Below are 21,204 nucleotides of genomic sequence, written 5' to 3'. Positions count from 1 at the left end.
GCCGTGCCTTCTCTAAACCCTTTCCAGCTTCTCTGAATCCTCCTCAAAGCAGGCTTTGTCAAGGAAGGTAGTGAAATGGGGCAGAACCCACTTAACAACCGTCTCTCTTAGCAACGGTGGCAAGTGGAGGACTATCTGTATTCTAGGAACCTTACGATTCGCCTGGCTTTGGGCTGTCGCTTTTGGCTGTCGCCCGTTTCTCGCTTGGCGCTAATTAAGAAAGCCGGGCACCATATGCAGTTGGGTGTGTGTGTGTGTGTCTCTGGGTCTCCCCTCCAGAAGCCCACCCCCCAAGCCTTACCCTCAGGCGTGGAGGCCTCCTTTCTGCGGCTGGAGGGAGGTGCCAGCAGGCTGATGGGCGTGGGCTGGTGTTCTGGTGACCGAACTAGGGCAGACATGATGATCTGCTGCCTGGCTGTGGCTGGCGTGGAAGGGTGAGGGTGGTCTGTAATTTTCCTATGGGCAGCTACGGACACACACAAATAGTTAGTTAACGCCTCTGCCGAGCGGGACCAGGAAGAAGAAGAGGAGGAGGAGGAGGAAGAGGAGGAGCATCAGCATCAGCATCAAAAGCGGTTCTACGGAACCTTAAGAATTACAGCCTGCAGCCTTGTGTTTTGCTTTTTTTTTTATTAGTCTGGACTGTCAACACCGACGAGGGGTGGCAGGAAAGAGAGGGAGAAGAGAGAGAGAGAGAGAGAGAGAGAGAGAGAGAGAGAGAGAGAGAGAGAGAGAGAGAGAAAAACGAAGACATAAAGGACGAGAGACGGGGGCGCTCGGGACTCCAAAGGGAAAACAAAAGACCCCTTCCATTTTGGCGGCAACTGTTCAGCGTTCCCCCTACCTTCCTCCCGAGCGGATCGGAGCTCGATGCGGGTTTTCTGCAGGGCTTCCTCCAGCTCCGCCGAGCGGGCCTTCTCCTTCTCCAAGGCCACCTTCAGCTCATTGTACTGCAGAGGAACCTGTGAGGGCAAAGAAGGGTCCTCTTTCCGTCGACTAAACAGGCCCTAGCAACAGAAACACACAGACAGCTCCTAACTCCTAGTCGGTGACGGTTGCCTCCAGGGGAAGGGGACGCTCGCTAGCTAAGGGCAGACCAGAGGGTCCGGCGGCCTCCTCGTCTCAGCCAAGGGAGGAGCTGGGCAATGGCCAGTCAAAGCTTTCCTCCTCCTCCTCCCCGCTCCCTTCGCATACTGATGATGTTACCTAGTAGGGTAATAAAACGCCTACCAGCCAGCCACCAAGCTCGGAGAGCATCAAGGACCCCCAGTCCTTTTCCTCTCCTCCTCCTCCTGTGAGTTGAGGACTATCTGCATAGGGTCTCCTGCCTGAGCAGGGGACTGGACTAAAAGACCTCCAGGGTCTCTTCCGGTTCTGTTGTTATTATGAAAGCCCTAAGGCTGCTAGCCAAGGGATCAATGCATCCGTGGGTTTTCCTAGGCATGGTTAGCCAAGCTTGACTTGATGGCTGACGATGGCCTTCTGGCCCTGTCTAGCTGGGAAAACACGGCAGCCAAGCGCTTAACAAACTCGCAATAAAGCTTGGCTTTCTTTGGCGGCCTCGTGGGTGGAAGAGAGTTTGGCTGTGTCTGCCCATCAAGTGAAACTTGAGTAATTGGAAGGCAGTCCCTCGGCCTGGTGGGTGGCTGGCTGAGCCGGTGGGTGGGCAGAAATGCCCTTGTATAGAAATAGACGCCACAAGGAATAGCAATAGCACTTAAGACTTATATGCCCCTTCACAGTGCTTTACATCCCTCTCGGAATGCTTTTACAGAGTCAGCCTCTTGCCCCCCCCCCAATAATCCAGGTCCTCGTTTTACCGACTTTGGAAGGAAAGAAGGCTGAGTCAACCTTGAGCCGTCAGAATCGAACTGCTGGCTGTGGGCAGAGTCAGCCTGCAATGCTGCCTTCCAACCACGGTTCCTGCCTCCCCACTGCTGTCTGATGCCAATAAAAAAAGCCACCTCAGGGCCGTAAACCAAGGGGTCCCAACTGTTGCGAACAGTTCGATTTTATGGCGGAAATTGTTTCGCTACACCTTTCCACTTAACAACAGGAAACATCTGCCCTTTTCCCAGCTGATTCAGCATAGATCTGAATGCCCAGCTATTAACCCTCTAATTCTGCCTTTATAACATTTTCCCGGGGGGGGGGGCATCTTTGTCCTTTAATAACACACACTACAACTACAGGCCAGGGTCCAAAGGAGGAACTTAAGGAACTTGGAGGAGTTTGGGGCATCTTAAAAGTCCTCTTCATCTCCCAATCTTAGAATTTCGGACAGAAAACCACCTGCCTCCTGCCTGCTAGTTAATCTTTGTGTTCATTTATTTGCCCCACCTTTTTTTTCTTGGCTGGCTGATCCATCTTTGCTTGCAGGAAGTCTATAAGCTTGGTTTGTTGGGAAATAGTGCCTTCCATTTTCACTTTTTCGTGGGAATAGAGGACCTTTGCGACACGAAAAAGTTGGGGAGAAAAAAAAAAGACCCAGGAATCACCACAGGCGTGCAAATAACCCCAGGCGAAAGGCAAAATCTGTAACATTATTTTCAGCCGGGCCACGCTTTTCCCCTCACCTGAATATTTTCCAGCTGGTATTCCAAGTCGCTCCTTTCGGTCTTCAAAAGATCAGCCCGGTCCAAAGCCTCTTGCAGGCCTTGAGTCAGCCGAAAGATGTGATTTTTCTGCAAATCCATCTGCTGCTGCAATTTGGCTTGCTGGGAAGGAGACAAAACCCAGCATGGCAATTATAAAATATTCAGAGGGAGGGAGGATTAAGAGAAAGACAGAAAGAAGAAGAATTGAAGGAGATAAAGAGGAAGGAAGGAAGGAAGGAAGGAAGGAAGGAAGGAAGGAAGGAAGGAAGGAAGGAAGGAAGGAAGGAAGGAAGGAAGGAAGGAAGGAAGGAAGGAGCCATATTTTGGGGTTATGTCAAAATTTAAACTAATGTTTCTCAACTTCAGCAACTTTAAGATGTACAGACTTCTATCCCCTCGTTAGCAGGGAATGAAAGGCTGCACATCTTAAAGTTGACCATTTGAAAACCACTGATTTAAACCAAGCTTGTAAGATAACATCTGGAGGAACCTACTCAGAAGGAAACAAAGCCAACAGTTTCGACGGTCTAAGCCACGGGTCTTCAAACTTGGCCCTTGTATGACTTGTGGACTTCAACTCCCAGAATTCCTCAGCCAGGCACGTGTGTCTGGCTGAGGAATTCTGGGAGTTGAAGTCCACAAGTCATACAAGGGCCAAGTTTGAAGACCCCTGGTCTAAGCAGTGACCCCTGCTGAGAATTCTAACTATTTGGGATCCAGAAATTTCCAGAACCGGCCACTGCAATCTCGCTGGGAAGGAGTCACAGCTATCACGCCACCAAGTCCAAATTGTAATGTTTGCCAGTTTCTATCTCCCAGAAAGGGCTCACAGACTTCCATTAGGGAGCAGAGATCAGGGACTACCTCTTCCAGAAGCCTCTGTTTGAGTTCGCGTTCCGTTTCAAGCTTCTGCTGCAAGCTCCGGGCGTTCATCTCCAGCATGGCGTGCTTCTTCTCCAAGTCGTTGAGCTGAACAGGACAGGGAAGTGGGCAGGTTCAACGGACGCAGGCGTGAAATGCCCCACTTGGCAATCGTTCTGAATCTACTCAGCCCTCCGATTCCCTTCCCCCTTTCTAAACCTCTGTACAGGCAGTCCTTGACTGACAACAATCCATTGAGTGACCATTTAAAGGTACAACGGCACTGAAAAATAGCAATAAACCTAGTGCTTAGACTTATATACCGCTTCACAACGCGTTACAGCCCCTCTCTAAGCGGTTTACAGAGTTAGCCTCTTGCCCACAACAATCTGGGTCCTCATTTTACCGACCTCGGAAGGAGGGAAGGCTGAGTCAACCTTGAGATGGTCAGGATTGAACTCCTGGCAGTGGGCAGAGTTTGCCACCAATTCTGCATTCTGACCACTGCGCCACCACAGCTCCTATCTATTGTCTGTCTGTCTGTCTGTCTGTCTATCTATCTATCTATCTATCTATCTATCTATCTATCTATCTATCTATCTATCTATCTATCTATCTATCACATAAGCAATAGCACTTAGACTTATATGCCGCTTCACGGTGCTTTACAACCCTCTAAGCGGTTTACAGAGTCAGCATATTTGTCCCCCAACAATCTGGGTCCTCATTTTACCAATCTTGGAAGCTTGTAAGTCAGGGGTCCCCAACCCCTGGTCCGTGGACTGGTACTGATCCGTGGCATGCCAGCAACCGGTCCACACAAACAAGCAAAGCCCCATCCATGAGATGCAGGCAGCACACAAAACCACGCACTCTCCGATCTGTGGAAAAACCTTTCTCCATGGAACTGGTCCCGGGTGCCCCAAAGGCTGGGGACCTCTGTTGTAAGTCAAGGACTCTCTGTATAGCATTTTAAGCGACCAACCTTGTCGGACAGACTCTCAGCTTTGAGTTTCTGTTCCTTTAATGCTTGCTGGAGAGCCAAGATCTCTGCTTTATGTTCTTTCACGGCGAGCTCCACCACTTGGCGGGATTCCGTGATACGCTGGTCGGCCCGCACCCTGTATGAAAGGGAATGAAGTCCCGGATTTACACCACTCGTGGGGTCTGTTTCCCTTCCAGGATGGATGGGAACAATAGGAAAGGAGCTTTCAGACGACCAATCCCTTTCTTTCGAAGGCCAGAAGGCCACCATCCAGTGCTTCTTCCTAGATTTCACACATCTTATCCGCTCCTGCTCTGCTGAGCGAGAACCAAGTTGGCACAGCGAGAATCCGGAAAAAAAACCAATGCCAGATGGTGGCGGTATAAGAGGGTTGCTGGCAAATAATCAATCTCTGTTTCCCAACGTCAGGCTCTTGCATAAAGCTCTGTATATAGCCTATATGTTAATCAAGAGCCCAAGAATAAACAGGTTTAGAAAACAGGAACAGCTCAGCTTCCTGAAATTCTTTCAACCTTTCCACGGTCAACTCTCCATGTTTCCTTCCTGAAAAAGGGTCAGGGAAAAAAATTCTGCTGCAAGAAAACAAGCAAGCTCAGAGAGTACCAGGGACCCCACATTTCAACCCTGAGCTTCAAAGATTCTCCTTTGCTGAAGCCTGAAATTCCCTGTTCTTTCAAGGTTCCTGTCGATTTTAGTACAAAACCTGTTTTTCAACCCCCTTCTTTTTTTTCTTCTTCACCATTTTACATGCACACAAAACCCAAGCCGAAGAGAGCTCGTTACCTGCTCTGCTTCTCCGTATCCAACATCCTCTGGAGTTCCCGCACCCGGCACTCAAACTGGGTCTTCTCATCCCCCAGAACACTCCTCCACGCCTCCCACTGACGCTCCTTCTCCAAGAGTTCGTCGTTCAGGGCCTCCAGATCCATCACTTGCTCCTCCAGCATGGTACAGGTGGTCTTTAAGGCCTCCATGGTCTATAAATAAATCCCCAGCCAAGTTGTTTTTTTGTCCCCTGATGTTCAGCTCAAGAGCATAATTGTGGTCTAAAATAAAGCTCCTTTACATTCCTTATGAAGAGGTTCTTAACATTTACTGAACCTCTTCGAGGATAAATCAAGAAGATAGTGAACAATGTTCCAGAATAATGACACCAAATGAAGTCTACTCGGAATGGGCTGAGGTCAAGGTGAACTAGATGCCTGTGAGGTCAAGGTGAACTAGATGCCTGTGAAGAGGGCTTGTCAATTCATGGCTGGGTCAGAATTACCCAAGGGGTGTTCCTTGGGACCGGGCGTCTACGTTGACCACACAAGGACTTTGTGGTGCAAAACTCTAACATCTCTCTTGATGGTCTAAGCAGATTTTATCCATTCTATGTTCTTTAATTAAACCCGGCAAAGCAATTCTTAGCTTTTTGTTTCTCCACCAGCAATCAACACCCAGAGGAGCACAGATTAACTCCAAGTTAACAACAGACCGACAATCAAATAAGCAATACCCCAGTCAAGGGACCGTCCAAGAAGCCAAGGGCAAACAGCCCAGTCAAAGAATCTCTAAGACAGGGGTCTTCAAACTTGGCCCTTTGATGACTGGTGGACTTCAACTCCCAGAATTCCTCAGCCAGCATGGCATGAGGAATTCTGGGAGTTGAAGTCCACCAGTCATCAAAGGGCCAAGTTTGAAGACCCCTGCTCTAAGATCACCCCAGGACAAGCCACTAGAATATAAACTGAGAACGAACCTCACTCCTTATTAGCACTCATGTTACCTAGTTTGGGTAATGAAACATCTGCAAGAAAACAACCAAGCTCAGAGACCACCAAGACCCCTCATTTTTGCTTCTGTTACCCAGATGTGATGGCACAGTTCTGGATGATAGATATTAGATAGGAGAGAATAACAGCATTAGAAGAGTGTGAGACAGGGACTCCAAGGTCATAAAAATGGGGAAGAATTAACTATATGCAGTGATTTAGACTGCCTGCTCTTGGACCAAGTCTTCTTCAATATGTATATGCAAGTTAATCTGCTGGTTGAAGAAGAGTCTATAAAAGCTGGTCTTGGTAGACTTAAACTGGGAGAACTTACTTGCTTTTGACTGGTGAGCTGCATCTCCCGTTCCGTTATCTCGCGGCGAAGATGGTCAACCTCACTTCGCAGCTGAACCACCTCGTTGTTTGCCCCTGAAGCTTCGTCCAGCTGCTTGGAGAGGAAGAAATTCTGGTTGTTCAGCTCAGCGTTATCCTCAGTTAGCTGGTTCAGCTGCTCTTCTAGGTCCGTAATCACCTAAATAAATAAATAAAAAAAAGAATAACATGCTGGGAAGGTGGGGGAAAAAAATCTAAGAAATAGGCTGAACGTAAGCCGAGCCTTCTGACAGCCAACTTCCAAACTTGATCGAATGGCGTTCTGGAAGTTTATCATGCAGCCTTGCAAAATGGCACATGCTGAGTTGCAGAGTGGAGAGGCCAGCCCCGTGCCCGCGTTGAAGACCTGCTGTTCTTTTAATTGCTCGCTGTAAGATGGCACCTCAACATCAGAGTTTACTTTCCACCCTACGACCTCAGTTGGAAGGGTTATTGATTTATTTATGAGACTTATATACCACTCTCTAAGTGGTGTACACCAGTAAGCAATGTATATATATATATTTTACATTGCCCCCAACAATCTGGGTCCTCATTTTACCTACCTCGGAAGGATGGAAGGCTGAGTCAACCTTGAACCGGTGAGATTTGAACCACTGACCTGCTGAATACAGTCAGCTAAAGTGGCCTGCAGTACTGCACTCTAACTGCTGCGCCACCTCGGCTCAATAGCAATAGCAACGAGCAACTGGTATCCCGCAGGGGGGGGGGTCTCGCCAGATCTACAGATGTTCAAAGGACAGCAGAAGCAAAAATGGATTTATCTTCCCCAACCTGGTGTTATCCTCACCGTGGACAACGGAGGCTAACTTCCCTAAGAGGGACGCTGATGACTTGCGCAGAGCCCTTTGAAGAGAGGCCAATGAGCGCTTTGAAATTACTTCAACAAGAGAGGAATGCCAGGGGGTTGCCTCTCCCATTTAGGGCAGGCTGGATTCTGTGGTCAGTTAGAAACCTGGGTGTCAAACGTGACGAGTGTCTGCCAGGGGGAAAGCTAAGATAAGCAGTTCAATGAGAGGCAGGGAAGAACAAGGCAACCAACTTTTATGAAAAGAAAGAAAGCTGGTGTCCATTAAAGCAGAATGGGGGTGAAGATGGACCCCTCGGACTGCCCACCCCAGATGTTTGGAATCCTGCTGTCCGCGTGGATAGACAACCTGTCAGATAATGGAGGCCAACGACTCCACAAAGTCACATTTCTGGAGCACAAAACCCACAATTCCTGGAGGAGACGTTCAACTGAATATAGAGTCACCTTCCAGACAATGCTTGACAGAGTCAACCAATAACCAAACCACTTTCTCAAAAGTTGTCCTAGCGCAAACAACTTGCACTCACAGTTGGGACTCCCAACCAATGGCAACTTCTCCCTTTTCTTCCTGGCAACCGAGGAAGAATTGACAGAGAAAAAAAATGCGTTGTGAATAGGAATCAATGCCAATGTCATCAAGCTAATTAAAAAAACCAACATCCTGACAACGTGGGTCCCGTGCTCAGATGTTGTCAACCTAAAGAGCATCGTCTCTTGGTGCATTGGATCTAGAGGGTTCCATATTTGGAAACCATTATATTTCCTTGGTTCAGCTACATGGGGAGGGGGACAGGGGAGGAGATGGACCCTTTCTCATTCTTTTATAAGTATATAAAGCTGACAACATCTCCTAACAGGTGGTTGAAATAAATATGAAGATAGACCACAAGGGAACAGCAAGGCGGCCACCTTCAAGCTTGAAGTTTTGAGAACTTCCTAATCCATTTGAACTGAAGGATCTGTGAAAGCAGGGTATGGGATAGCACAAAGAGGTCCTTTGCTCCAGGAACAATTTTTGTTTTCAACGCACTGGGAAAAACTTTTCAGATTTGTATTAAGAAGCAGAGAAAGTACTCGCTTGAGGTTTCTGTCTTTCTTTTTCCTTTCTAGAAGATAAAAATCAACATTTATGGACATTCCCCTCTCCCCCCCCCACTCTTCCCAGATTTACAGCTAATGCCAATATCTTGAAATTTATCAGATGGGTAGACTGAAAAATTCTTCTCTCCTGGATGTTGGGGATCGATTTACAGACTGACATTATAATTCTGAAATAAACAAATAAAATAAAATTGAAATGTGACTAACGCAGAAACGCATTGTGACTATTATTTTTTTCCAGTCCTTGTTTATACCCATCGATGCATATCCTTTTGTGCAAGGATCCAGGTTTGACTAAACACTATGAGTAGTTTCTCATATTGGTCGGAAATGAACAGAGTTTGCAAAGAAATGTAACACCCGACACATCCAAAATTTCAATTTGCTAGTAAAGGAAGACAGCGGATGCGAGGACATAAATAAGAAAGTAGGGTTCCCCCCCCCCATGCTACATTTTCATTATAAAATTTTAGTACAACACTTGAGGTTACCTTGGTAACCCGGATAGGCAGATAGACCAATCAGCAGTTCTTTAGCCATTACAAATAAAACGGTCCTTCTTATATTTTCAGATGCACATGGGCCTCTGAAGAGCAGGGGCCAGAGGAAAAAAACAGGAATATATATATTATCATTGTTTTGATGAGCTTCGGAAGCAAATTGGTTGCAGGCAACCGGAGGTAAAACCATAGACCAGGCAGAATTGATAGCCGATTAATTCAATAAGTGTAAACTGCTAGGTAACGAATTTTTTTTGCCTTGATGCATCTTCTATGACCTACAGGTACAACTGTTTCATTTAGTGACCGTTCAGAGTTACAAGGGCACTTAAAAAAGTGACTTAGGACCGTTCCCCACACTTATAAGCATTGCAGCATCCCTTGCGGTCAAGAGATCAAAATGCAACTGATTGGTATTTATGACAGTGGCAGCGTCTCCGGGTTTTTGCCAACCTCTGACTAGCAAAGTCAGGTTCATTTTACAATCCGTGTTGCTAATTTAACAACTGTAGGGATTCGCCTAACGGCTGTGGCAATCAGGCTCCATAAAAAGGGAAGAAATCTCGCTTAACCGGTGCCTCGCTTAGCGACAGAAATCTTGGCTGGCTGTACCCCGCGAACCGTTCTATCGGCTATTTGAAGTGCTGGAATGAAAAATAAAATAAAATAAAGCCTGAAGGACGAGGGCCTTTTTCCAATTCACCTCATGCAGCGCTGCCTGATGCCTTCGGTCCCTGGTGGGGAGGTGTAAAAGATTTAAGAGGCTGCGGTATTTCTGAAATGACTTCAAGAGGAGGAGGAGGAGAAACAGGCAAGCAGGCAGAGAGGAAGGGATGAGGGTATAGGAAGAAGGAGAACCTCTTGCAAAAAAAGAAAAAAAAAAGAAACTTTAATTTTCCTTGATCTCAGCAGGTGGGCTGTACTTATTTGAGGAGGGGATAGAAGAGATCTAATGCAAGATGCTTATTCTATATATATGTACATGACACCACCATCTTTTCATGAATCATGTTCCAGCATCCGTACAAGCCAGAAATACCCTTGGCTCCCCTGTTTAGCATAATATTTCGGCTAAGAATAACAGCAGGCGCCTCTACCTCCTGTTCTCTGTCAAGAAATATCAGCAGGAGGATCAAAATCCATACGGTTGAGGCCCCGAGGTTTCAGTTGCAGCAATAAAGCAGCCAGGCTCTAATTAGAAGGCTATCTTCACATTATCCTAGGAAAGCAAACGCCGTTTGGGGTTAAAGGCACCGAAGCAGACCAGTGCTTCCAACGAAGAAAGCGCCAAGGTCAAAGGCACACCAGAAAACGTTCTAGGTTGGGTCAATGAGCTGCCGTAATGGATATTTTACTTCCCCAGATCTACTTCCTTGCCTGTCTTACATCCTCCTCCAAGCTATTTCTGAATTTAGCAGCAAGTTTGCAGCCCATCTATTAATATACTAAAGAAAAAGGCCCAAGGTTTGGGCTGGAGTTTTAAAAAACCTGCCCCCTAGGTACAGAAACACGAAGGGCCCTGTTTAAAGCTGTTGCCCCACTTAACATCACATCAGAAAGCCACACAACTGATTTGCAGGGTGTGGGGAGGGCTGCATCCTTAATTTCCTCCCCCCCACCCCCAAATAAGCATATGCTCAGCCAAAGCAAACTAGGGCAGTGGAGTTAAAATTGGGAATTACAGAGCCTGTGTAGAAACAGAGACTTGTTCCCAGTCAAAATTTTAACTTGTTGGGGAAGCAGTTGGCAATAAACTTAATCCTGCTGAAAGACTATGAGAAGGAATGACAGCAGCTTTGGGGAAGGGAAGGAAAGAAGTGGAATGGAATAGAACAGAGTTGGAGGGGACCTTGGAGGTCTTCTAGTCCAGCCCCCTGCTAAAACAGGAGAACCTACACCATCTCAAACACTTGCTAAGTGTTTGTAAACTTCAAGAACGGATTGTAATTTGTGCACAGGCTGGCAGCGGTTTGGGAAGGCCAAATCTTTGCAATGAATTCCTGGTGCTCAAAGGAGAGGCCTCATTCTTTTCCAGATACTTACTTTTAAGAGGTAAAAACAGCCAGGAGGAAGAGGAACGACTTCTCCAAGAAGAAGGAATTGGAACATTATTGGTTCTTAACGCCACCAAAGGACACGTCATGGTTTTGGGAAGGACGCTGAACGCTTGTTTAAAACCATGTATATATATATATTTCCCCCTTGCGTTTTTCTCCCCCACTTCAAAATCTGCCCGAACTCATCTGCTACAGGTCAAAGCAAAACACGACCGACACGCATTTTGAACGACGCCGGATTCCCTTGCCCGGAAGGGGCTCGTTGTAACATGTTCCTTTCGAGGCCCTGCGTTAGTTTTCGTGTGCATGATCTCGCATGCGCTGGTCCGCATGCGAGAGCGCTGAGGGAATGCAAGAGGCTCGCTCAGGATGCCGATGGCAGCAAAAGGATTTGCATGCATGATTTGGGAGGGAGGGGGAGGGAGGGAGGGGAACCTGGGGGGGGGGGCTGGCGGTTTTTTTTTTTTTTTCATCCAAGGGGAACCTGCGGCAAGGAAAAGGAGGCGCAGCCGTGCATGCAGCAATTGCCCAGCTTGCAGTAGATGCACATTTGGGTCGCGATTCAAAAGCGATGGCGCGCAATGCTCCTTCCTAGAGAAGGACGGAAGGCGGTGCTCCCAGAGAATCTGCAGGGTGAGGGAGTCCCATCCTAAAGAGACAACGAGGCTGGCTGGATGCCCAAGCATTGTGGAAGAGTAAAGTCACACATGGTCCTTCCCACTTTCTGGAAGTGTCAAATACCCATCATTTGTTGCAGCTGCTAAACCATTCTTATTAGCTGCACTGAAATGAGATATTTTTTTTTTTTTTGCAATTCTTTCTCGAGGTTTTGAAGTAGCCAATGCCAGATTGAAGTTCAGCTTCAAACCTCCAGAGAAGAGATTTCCTGGAGATTGTAAAGTTAAGAATCCAGATCGATCTTGGTTCTGTTATCTCGGGGAAAGCCGAAAGACTCCTTAAGCTTTTGCCTTTCAAGGAGCAGACACAAAGAAATGTGGACGGTTTCCTTCCTCATCCTCTGATTTCAAAAGAATTGAACGATCTTGGTTGAATACTCACTGTGCAGCTATTACGAAGGGCTTCAAATTTACGCTGGATTTCATCTCTATGTGCCTAAAGGAGGTAAGAAGTTGATCATCAATGTTTGCACACATTAGAGGCAGCATCCAACAGCTGTTGCTACATGAACTGTAGAACTATCTACCAGCAAGCAAAGTTTAGAGAGGGCAGATCCTGCAGGTTGTTATTCCTAGCTGGGCAAAACAAAAAACAAACAAACAAAAGAGTTATCGGCCTCAGGCATCTTCTACACCTGGAAGCTTCAATCATCTCTAAATGTCTATGGAGATGGTTGTCCCAAAGGGGCTTTTTCTAAAGGCAACTGGACTTTCTTGGGGTTTTTTTCCCTTGAAGACATTTTCCTTCTCATCCAAGAAGCTTCTTCAGTTCTGCCTCGATGGTGTAGGATGGAAGGATTTATACTCCTTGCAGATAGACGGTCATCAACGATTGACTGTTGCTAATGAGTGATTCTGTGTTAATGACCAGAAGATTGCCAGGAATAAAAATCCTTCCATTCTCCACCATTTAGGCCGAATTGAAGAAGCTGCTTGGATGAGAAGCAAAACAACTTCCAAGGAAAAAAACCCAAGAAAGTCCAGTTGCCTTTGGAAAAAACACCCGTTGGGACTTCACTCATATCCGTGACAGGGTGGCAAAGGCCACGCATAAAACTGAAGATGGGTGCTGTGAAATAACCAGGTTATATGCTTGCCTATCCAAAGATCCTTGCAGAAGAGCAAGCCGAGCCGGGAGGGCAGAGTTAAGCAAGTCATTAGCCTAGAGTCATTCTGTTCCCACAAACAATCTAACTCTAATCTAGTCCTAAATCCAAGGTATTCAAGAAAGCAAAATTCTTTCAGCAAATCAAAAAAAAGGACCAACTACAGAAGGAGAGCTTCCTTGCCCCCACCAGCTGCAGGGGGCTGAGGCGAGGTCATGTCCCTCTCATCATATCACCCAAATATGAAGATCAGAAATAGCTGAAGCACAAGATGGAAACAGGAGGGAACACGGTTCCCGTTTGTGTATGATTTTACTGCTAAGTCAACCGATTTTTGGGAACGATTGGATTCAAAGGAAGTTCTTCCAAAGCTTCCACGGGTGTGGAAGGATGTTTGAAGAAAGTAAGACGGATCTGCACTGAAAAGAACCGCGTGGAAGAGCAATGGTCAACTTATTGTACAACTATGCAACAAACCAACCAATTGTGGATTACGGCAGACACCTGGTCCTCTTCGCCATTGTTATTTGGGTAATTTATGCCCACTGAATTTGAAAGCTAATGGCATCCACAACGTATCCAGAGGTTGGCAAACTTGCAGGATGGATATCTCTTTAATATTTGAGTCTTACACCAAATCGGATGTGTACAAAATCGTTTGCCCAACATATCCACCGTGGATGACTCCAGCTTTCTTCAACCTGATGTTCTCCAGACAAACCAGAATCGCAAATCCCAGATTTTCTGGCTGGCCAATGCAGCCATCAGTCGTACTGATTTTAGGGAATGGCAGGGAGCGTGTCAGGTTGAGAAAGGCTACAGAAGTCAAACTAGCAGGGATCCTCCAGAGCTTCAGGAACAGGATGTATGCAAAGCAGTTTATACGCTGTGTTTTGTGTAAAATCAGCAGCAGAGCGCCATCAACCTACAGAGTAAGTGGGTCGAAAGAATGCCATGCTTCATCACGGCCCAACATACACCGAGCTGTGTCACTTATGAACCCAAGCATCAGATACCATGACATCTGTGACTTCTGAGTTTCCTACGTGGAAGCTGGACTTTCCAAACGGAAAGAGCCTGTCTCTTCCACAGTTCTAATAAGCCCACAAGATACATATACAGAGATCCTTTGAAGACCACTACGCTTCTATCTGGATGGCTGTTCTCTTCCACCAAGCTTGCAGCTTCAGGAGGAACACACATGGAATGGGGGTGGGAGAGGGGAAGGGGATACCTGCCTAGACAATCAGATCAGCTAAATCAACCCTGACAATCGTGACAGATGTTGCAGCCAGATCACCTCTCGTTCTACCGAAGTCCTCTTCTGAATCCTTCAGGCTCCATCTATCAGCTCAAAGGCAGAAACAGGGTCCCTCATGGGGAGATAAACAGTCTTTGCTCTTGGGAGGGTCTATTATACTTTTACAGCTCCTAAATCTCCAAAACATCATCACTGGAGACAGCTGCTTCGTCAAGAAACAGAACCCAGCCACAGTACAATGCTCCACCTTGGCCAGACCGGATAAAAATCCTACTTTTGGAAAAGTCCTTTTGATACATCAGAAGTTAGAAAGAACATTAAAACAGGGGAAGCACCAGATCAGATGGACTTTCAAGTTTATATTGTAAATGTTTTGAAGACCAAATGTCATTCCGTTAAAAAAAAAATGTGAGGAATTCTACTATGTCGTGCCAAATTCTTGGGAAAAAGGCAAATATTGTTTTTGTTACCCAAAAAAGGGATAAAGATTTGACCTCTGGTAAGAATTATAGATTGATTTCATTCCTGACCGATGAGTATAGATCTTTGACAATGCTACGGTAGCTGAGAGAGTTAAAAAGATTTCACAGAATTTTACTCATCGTAACGCTGACCAATCTGGATTTCTACCCAGAAGACAATTAAAGGATAATGTGAGCACTCTTCTGGATACAGACTAGCTTCAACATCCTTGTGAAAAACAAGTCACGCTGATTTTTTTGTAGATGCAGAGAAGAGGAAAGCGGGGAAAAGGACGTTGCTAAAAATCCACAAACGTCACAGTGTTTATACAAAAAGGGGGATTCTCTTGTTAAAGAAGGTCCAAGGAACTAAATCAAAGCAACTTACCTGCAATTAGCCTCTTTCATGCCCTATCAATGTTAGCAAATTTCCACAAAAGAGAGTCAGCGCCCTTTATTAAGGACTGCATTTGAGTCCTGGTGGTGGACTCCTTCCAAAAGAAGAGTTCCATTTAGGGATTAGTTCTCAGGACTAAGCTTGGACTTTAAAGAGAATTTAAGATGTCAAGGAAGCCCTAGTCAGAGTGGGAGAGTTTACTGCCTAAGCTAACTCTCGCCCTGCAATCCTAAAGTAACACTTACAAAAAGCAGTGGGAGACATGACCATCATCAACAGTTAAGTGGTGAGCTGGGATGAAAACACAACATGTCTGGATTGTATTTCGAAATCAGAGTGAGGTTGGGATGGGATTCCAGGAGGACTTTCAGCCACAGGCAGTTCAGTCCCTTCCGGAATGCCCTGCTTTAGGACCACCTGGATCCATGGTCTTCTAAGGGCTGTTTGTTCTCCCCATGATGGGCTTCAAAAGAGGGTCTAGGACAGGGGTAGGCAACCTTGGCTCTTTTATGACTTGTGGACTTCAACTCCCAGAATTCCTGGGAGTCTCTTTCTGTCCACAACAGCATGAGCTGGAAAGCGCGGGGATCCTACTTTTCTCTTTTAAAATTCGTGTGTGTGCTATTAACGGAGAAGGGCCAGAGTAGGCACAGAGCATTCTCCAAGTGAAACAGTAAAGTTGTCTTTAAAATAGCTAAATAACGGTGAGGTCTCAGCATTCATCCATGGGATCTTGTGAGACTTCAAGCCGGTATGCTGAAAGTTCATCACAGAATGACATGTGATCTTCGATGGTAAAGCTGTCGTTGTTTTACAAGATTCAGAGTGATTCTATGTGTGGGGATATATGTCTGATTCCGGAAAGTATCTGACTCTTGAATTTGAAGATTGGATAGTAGCTACTTCCTTGCTCTTTAAATCCCAGGCCACCTTCGCAGGCAGAGTGATTACCACTGCAAACATGACATCAAGAGAAGAGAATAATCGTAGCTCAGGGTTGAAAGGAGGGGTCCTTGGTGCTCTCTGAGCTTGGTTGTTTTCTTGCAGACGTTTCATGACCCAACTAGGTGACATCATCAGTGCCAGACGAGAGTGGGGTTTGCACTGATGCTGTCACCTACGTGGGTAATAAAACATCTGCAAGAAAACAACCGAGCTCAGAGGAGCCCACAAACATGACATCTTTACTTCAAACTGGGAGATGCAAATAATAATAATAATAATAATAATAATAATAATAATAATAATAATAATAATAATAATAATAATAATAGGTGGCTAACCATTTCATGAGCTTTGAAAGTTCATCAGGTGTTTTGAATAGGAAGCTGGGCTGTTTCAAGCAGGCTCCCACCGCTTGGAGCTCAGTCGGCAGGACGCAGCTCCTGACCCCAGCCTGGAATTCAACAGCTTACCGTCAGTGCCTGGATCTCTTCTTCAGCCTCGGCCGTGGTCTCCTCCAACTCGGTTTTAGCTTCCCGGAGCTGACTTTCCAGAGCTGCCCGGGCTGCTTGCAAGCCTGAAATCTGAGATTCCCTCTCCTGGAGGGTGAGCTGCAATTCGGTCAGCTGTCGCTTCAGTTCTAGTTTTTGTTCTTCGTGTTCAAGGCTAACCTGGAGGATAGAATTTGATAGCGATGAACGTCCCGCTTTACGCACCAAGGTTCCACACGCTCCCCTGCCATTCGCTGTGAAAAGGTGAAAAGGGTGAAAAGATCAGACAGGGCCGAGAAGAAATTGGACACCCAGCTGTCATTTAGAGAAGCTTTCAAATTCCCTGATTCTTTTCCAAAAGCTGACCCTCCTCCTCCTTCAAATAAAAAAAAAGGAAGGGGGGAATGAATTCCCCTCCGAACAGACAGCACGGCTTCGCGACAACTCTCAAGATCTGCTCTCGCCCGTGATCAGCGTTGCAGCCAGTCTCTCTGCTTCTAGACAGTGAAGCTACCAAAGGCTGCAAAAATAGTACATAAACTCAGCATATTGGCGTAGACAACACACTTCCTGCATGACTGCCAAGAGGGCTGTCAAGAGACATTATGGCTTACAGTAACAGGAGCAAGTCTAATTGTTCTCTGGACTCACCAGTTCTAATCTGATCTGGTAGGGCTGAGGGACAGTCCTTAGGAAAAGCACCCCCTGAAAACGTGGTTCATACATAGCATGAACAGCAGGAGTATTCAAACAGGGTGTTGTTGTTATTTTTTACCTCTCGTAACCTCGTCTCCAGCTCCAGCAGGCGAGTTTTGTCGCTGTGGTCCTGATGGCTGATCTTTTCCAATTGTTCCTCCAGCTTATTGTTGTGCGCCTCTAATTTTCCAGCCTGAGTTTCCAGATAAAACTTCTGCTGCCTGAGCTCGGAAATCATCTCTTCTTGGGCTTTCCTTTAAAAAAAAAGAAAGAAAAAAGAGTGGGAGGGGGGCACATGCTCTAACCCAGTGGTTCTCAACCTGTGGGTTGGGACCCCATTTGGGGTCGAACGACCATTTCACGGGGGTCGCCAAACCACGCTGTCCGCCATTTTTTTCCCTTTTCCCTAGCTGTCCTACTCCCTCTTATTGGTGGCCACACCCACTTGGGGGTCACCACAACATGGGGAACTGTATTATGGGGTCACGGCATTAGAAAGGTTGAGAACCACTGCTCTAACCCAAAGGCCATTTTCTTTTCATTTGAATAATACTGGCAACCCTCCCAATGTAACCGTATTCGCTGAAAACGGAATTGGAACACTTTTTTGAACAGGGGTCTTCAAACTTGGCCCTTTGATGACTTGTGGACTTCAACTCCCAGAATTCCTCAGCCAGGCACGTGTGCCTGGCTGAGGAATTCTGGCAGTTGAAGTCCACAAGTCATCAAAGGGCCAAGTTTGAAGACCCCTGTTTTAGAAGTTAAAAAAAAAAAAAACACAAATCAGGATGTTTGTCAATGGAGTGGGGACAGAAGGCAGTGATGCCAGCCAACTGAGACACTCTCTTGTTCCCAGAAAAAAAAATCTGGTTATTGAGTTAAAGAAAATTAAACAATAAAAGAAGTAGCTGGATGTTGCTACCAGAATGTCTTCCCCTAGAGCAGGGGTAGGCAACCTTGGCTCTTTGATGACTCGTGGACTTCAACTCCCAGAATTCCTGAGCCAGCATGGCTCAGCTTGGAAACCTCTCCCTTTCCCCTCAGCATGGCTGGCTCGGGAATTCTGGGAGTTGAAGTCCACCAGTCATCAAAGAGCCAAGGTTGCCTACCCCTGCCCTTGAGCAGGCATGTCCAGCCTGTGGACCAAACACGGCCCTGGATAACTAGTAATGCAGCCCCACAAGAATATAGATAAATATAATGCATTTATATGCATTAACTATATTGAGCGGTGTGGTGGTGGCCTAGCCGTGAAGACGCTCGCCTCTCACTCGGAAGGTCGAGCGTTCAATCCTAGGTAGCGGCAGATATTTCTCTCCTAGGGCCCACAACTGGCAAGATTTTAGCAAAGTTGTCAGATATCTTATGCAATTTCTGATCAAGAGGCCAAGACGACACGCCCTTGGCCATCTTTCGGGTGACAGACAAGACAATGCAGTTAGGGGAGATTCACAGATATTCCCTGCGGTGGCTGTTCAGGCCCACCTCTGCTCAAAATTCAAAGGGGCATCAAAAGGAAGGCTCTACAATGAGTAACAGGCTTGCTCAGCTTCTCCAAACTGCTGTGAGTCAAGACAATTTAATAGCAGCATTTATGCTTACATGTTCCTCTGAGTAAACAGGCTGCTGTTGGCTGCGAGCTTGTTAGCTTCAGACAGTTCCACTATTCTCTGTTCCAGAGACCTAATCTTCGAATCCATGGCATTGATCATCTGGAGAAAGATTTTTTTTTTACTCCCATTAATACAGCTGTTATCAACAGCGGTGTTCAAACCATGATTGATTGATTTAATTTCCCTAGCCACCCAACTGAAGCAATTGACTCTGGGTGGCTTACAATTCTAAAATTATAAAACAATTTAAAAAAGCATTAAAACCATAAAAACATCCCCAGAAGGTAAATAAACACAAAGAGCAGCCGTGATGATTAATCTACTGACAGTAAAGCCAAGGAATGGGGCCCTTAAAACATTCTCAGGGAACATAGTCAAATATTTAAATCAGGAGTGTCCAATCTTCCAGGGTTGGAGCATTCACAGCCTCTGGAGGCAGGTTGTTCCACTGGTTAATTGTTCTCACAGTCAGGAAATTCCTCCTTAGTTCTAGGTTGCTTCCCTCCTTGATTAGTTTCCATCCGTTGCTTCTTGTCCTGCCTTCAGGTGCTTTGGAGAATAGCTTCACTCCCTCTTTCTTTGGGGCAACCCTTGGGATATTGGAAGGCTGCTATCCTGTCCCCCCTCCTCCTTCTTTTCATTAAAGTTTCATTAAACTCTATCTTAAGTTGATCGAAATCGCCCTGCACTCTACGGGAATCGCACCCCCATCTTCCAACTCGACTCAAAATATTCTACCGTCTCCACAGGCCTGCTGAGGCACACCACAATTCCCGATGGGAGGCAGGGGGGGGAATTCTGAACAGCTCCTCCACATGAAAACATCTTTTCGCTGGCACAGAACCAGCAATATTGATATGACAATTAGGCGTGTTTAGCTCACTCAGGCAATCTTTGCTAAGTCGGGGCAAGCGACATTACACATTCCGATGTGACTAAGCTCACTTACCAGCCGGTGAGTCAAACTAATTGAGCAGCGCCTTATCTATATCAGCGCCCGCTTACCGCTTTCTGCTCGGCAAGGATTTTGCACTTTTCGTGCGCTTCCTCCTCGTGTTTCCTCAGCATGTTTTCCAGGGCGTCTTTGTCGGCCAGGTCTTTCTTCATCTGGTTATCAAGCACCTGCGTTGATTGTGGAGGGAGGAAACAAGCATGCTTACTCGGAGGCCTGTTGACGTCCAGCCTAAAACTTGGGTTGTCTCTTAAGCCGTTTTGGCCACCTGTCAGAGAAACACTGGAACGCCGACCCCATCAGGGATTTGCAAAAGCTTTCTGGGGCTGAAAGCCGGAGTTGGTCTATTGCAGTGGTTCTCAACCTGTGGGTCGGGACCCCATTTGGGGTCGAATGACCATTTCACGGGGGTCGCCAAACCATGCTGTCCGCCATTTTTTTCCCTTTTCCCTAGCTGTCCTACTCCCTCTTATTGGTGGCCACACCCACTTGGGGGGGGGTCACCACAACATGGGGAACTGTATTATGGGGTCACGGCATTAGAAAGGTTGAGAATCACTGGTCTATTGGATGACATTCCACAGGCTGCATTCAAAAGAAACCTTACAAAATATATTCAAAATGGACTGTGAATAATACATACATACATACATACATGCATGCATGCATATATATATTATATACATATATGTATTTATATGTGTATATTTGGGTATGTGTGTGTATAGACATATATCTCATACATATGTGCCTGTATGTATAAGAGAGGGACAGAAGAGACAGAGGAGAGAAAAGAGACAGAGAAGGGAGAGAGAGAGAGAGAGAGAGAGAGAGAGAGAGAGAGAGAGAGAGAGAGAGAAAAGAGAGAGACAGAGGAGAGAGAAAAGAGAGAGGAGACAGAGAGAGAGAGAGAGGAGAGAAAAGAGACAGAGGAGAGAGAGAGAGAGAGAGAGAAAAGAGACAGAGAGAGGAGAGACAGAGAGAGGAGAGAGAAAAGAGACAGAGGAGACAAAGAGAGAAAAGAGACAGAGTGAGAAAAAAGAGAGAGGAGACAGAGAGACAGAGAGAGAGGAGAGAAAAGAGAGAGAGAAGGCAATCAGAAATTTATTTTGTAACGTGTGCCAGTGTGTTCATAGAAACAACTGACAATAAAGGTTAGCTGCTGAACAGCAGGCTAGCATGCCCAACTCAAAGGCAGTGCTACTTAGAGTGTAATTGTTCACTAGCCTGGTGCTGTGGACATTATTTAGCGAGTTTCATTGAGACTCTTTCTTCGTATTTTCTGCCTGGGTCAGCCTGACATCTGAATAGCCGCTCAACGACTCCATGGCAATTTTGCCCCATCCTTCCTTTATAATCACTTACCATTGTTAAAGCTCTTTCTGGACCTTCCCAGTAATTTCCTCCAAAAGTTAAGCTAACACATAAGGGGGAGCGAGAATGGGGTAGAATAAAACCCCCCAAAATGGTCTCAAGTTTCTTTTAGAAGGGGTCCTTAACGGCACTGAGCTGACTGGCATAATAA

General features: G+C 46.2%; 1 protein-coding gene across 8 annotated transcripts in view; it reads right to left on the bottom strand.

Annotated features, from left to right (window-relative positions):
* The window catches only part of CIT (citron rho-interacting serine/threonine kinase), a 68,413-nt gene that overhangs the window by 14,636 nt on the left and 32,573 nt on the right, over positions 1-21,204 (bottom strand). For 3 of the 8 annotated variants that reach the window (XM_039332538.1, XM_039332539.1, XM_039332540.1), the window contains exons 20-32: positions 19,733-19,849; positions 18,717-18,826; positions 17,194-17,368; positions 16,401-16,598; positions 12,143-12,196; positions 6,556-6,753; positions 5,248-5,441; positions 4,444-4,579; positions 3,462-3,566; positions 2,577-2,717; positions 2,341-2,448; positions 845-1,007; positions 302-466 (exon numbers count right to left, since the gene is read on the bottom strand). In XM_039332538.1, coding sequence (XP_039188472.1) covers positions 302-466; positions 845-1,007; positions 2,341-2,448; positions 2,577-2,717; positions 3,462-3,566; positions 4,444-4,579; positions 5,248-5,441; positions 6,556-6,753; positions 12,143-12,196; positions 16,401-16,598; positions 17,194-17,368; positions 18,717-18,826; positions 19,733-19,849 — 1,864 coding nt within the window. The remainder of the gene's footprint in view (positions 1-301; positions 467-844; positions 1,008-2,340; positions 2,449-2,576; positions 2,718-3,461; positions 3,567-4,443; positions 4,580-5,247; positions 5,442-6,555; positions 6,754-12,142; positions 12,197-16,400; positions 16,599-17,193; positions 17,369-18,716; positions 18,827-19,732; positions 19,850-21,204) is intronic. The other 5 variants (XM_039332541.1, XM_039332542.1, XM_039332544.1 and 2 more) reach the window with 4 other exon arrangements.

The sequence above is a fragment of the Crotalus tigris genome, unplaced genomic scaffold, assembly GCF_016545835.1.
Source record: "Crotalus tigris isolate CLP2741 ecotype Arizona unplaced genomic scaffold, ASM1654583v1 scf7180000024461.5605484, whole genome shotgun sequence".
Lineage (NCBI taxonomy): Eukaryota > Metazoa > Chordata > Lepidosauria > Squamata > Viperidae > Crotalus > Crotalus tigris.
This window is presented reverse-complemented; position numbering and strand designations above follow the sequence as displayed.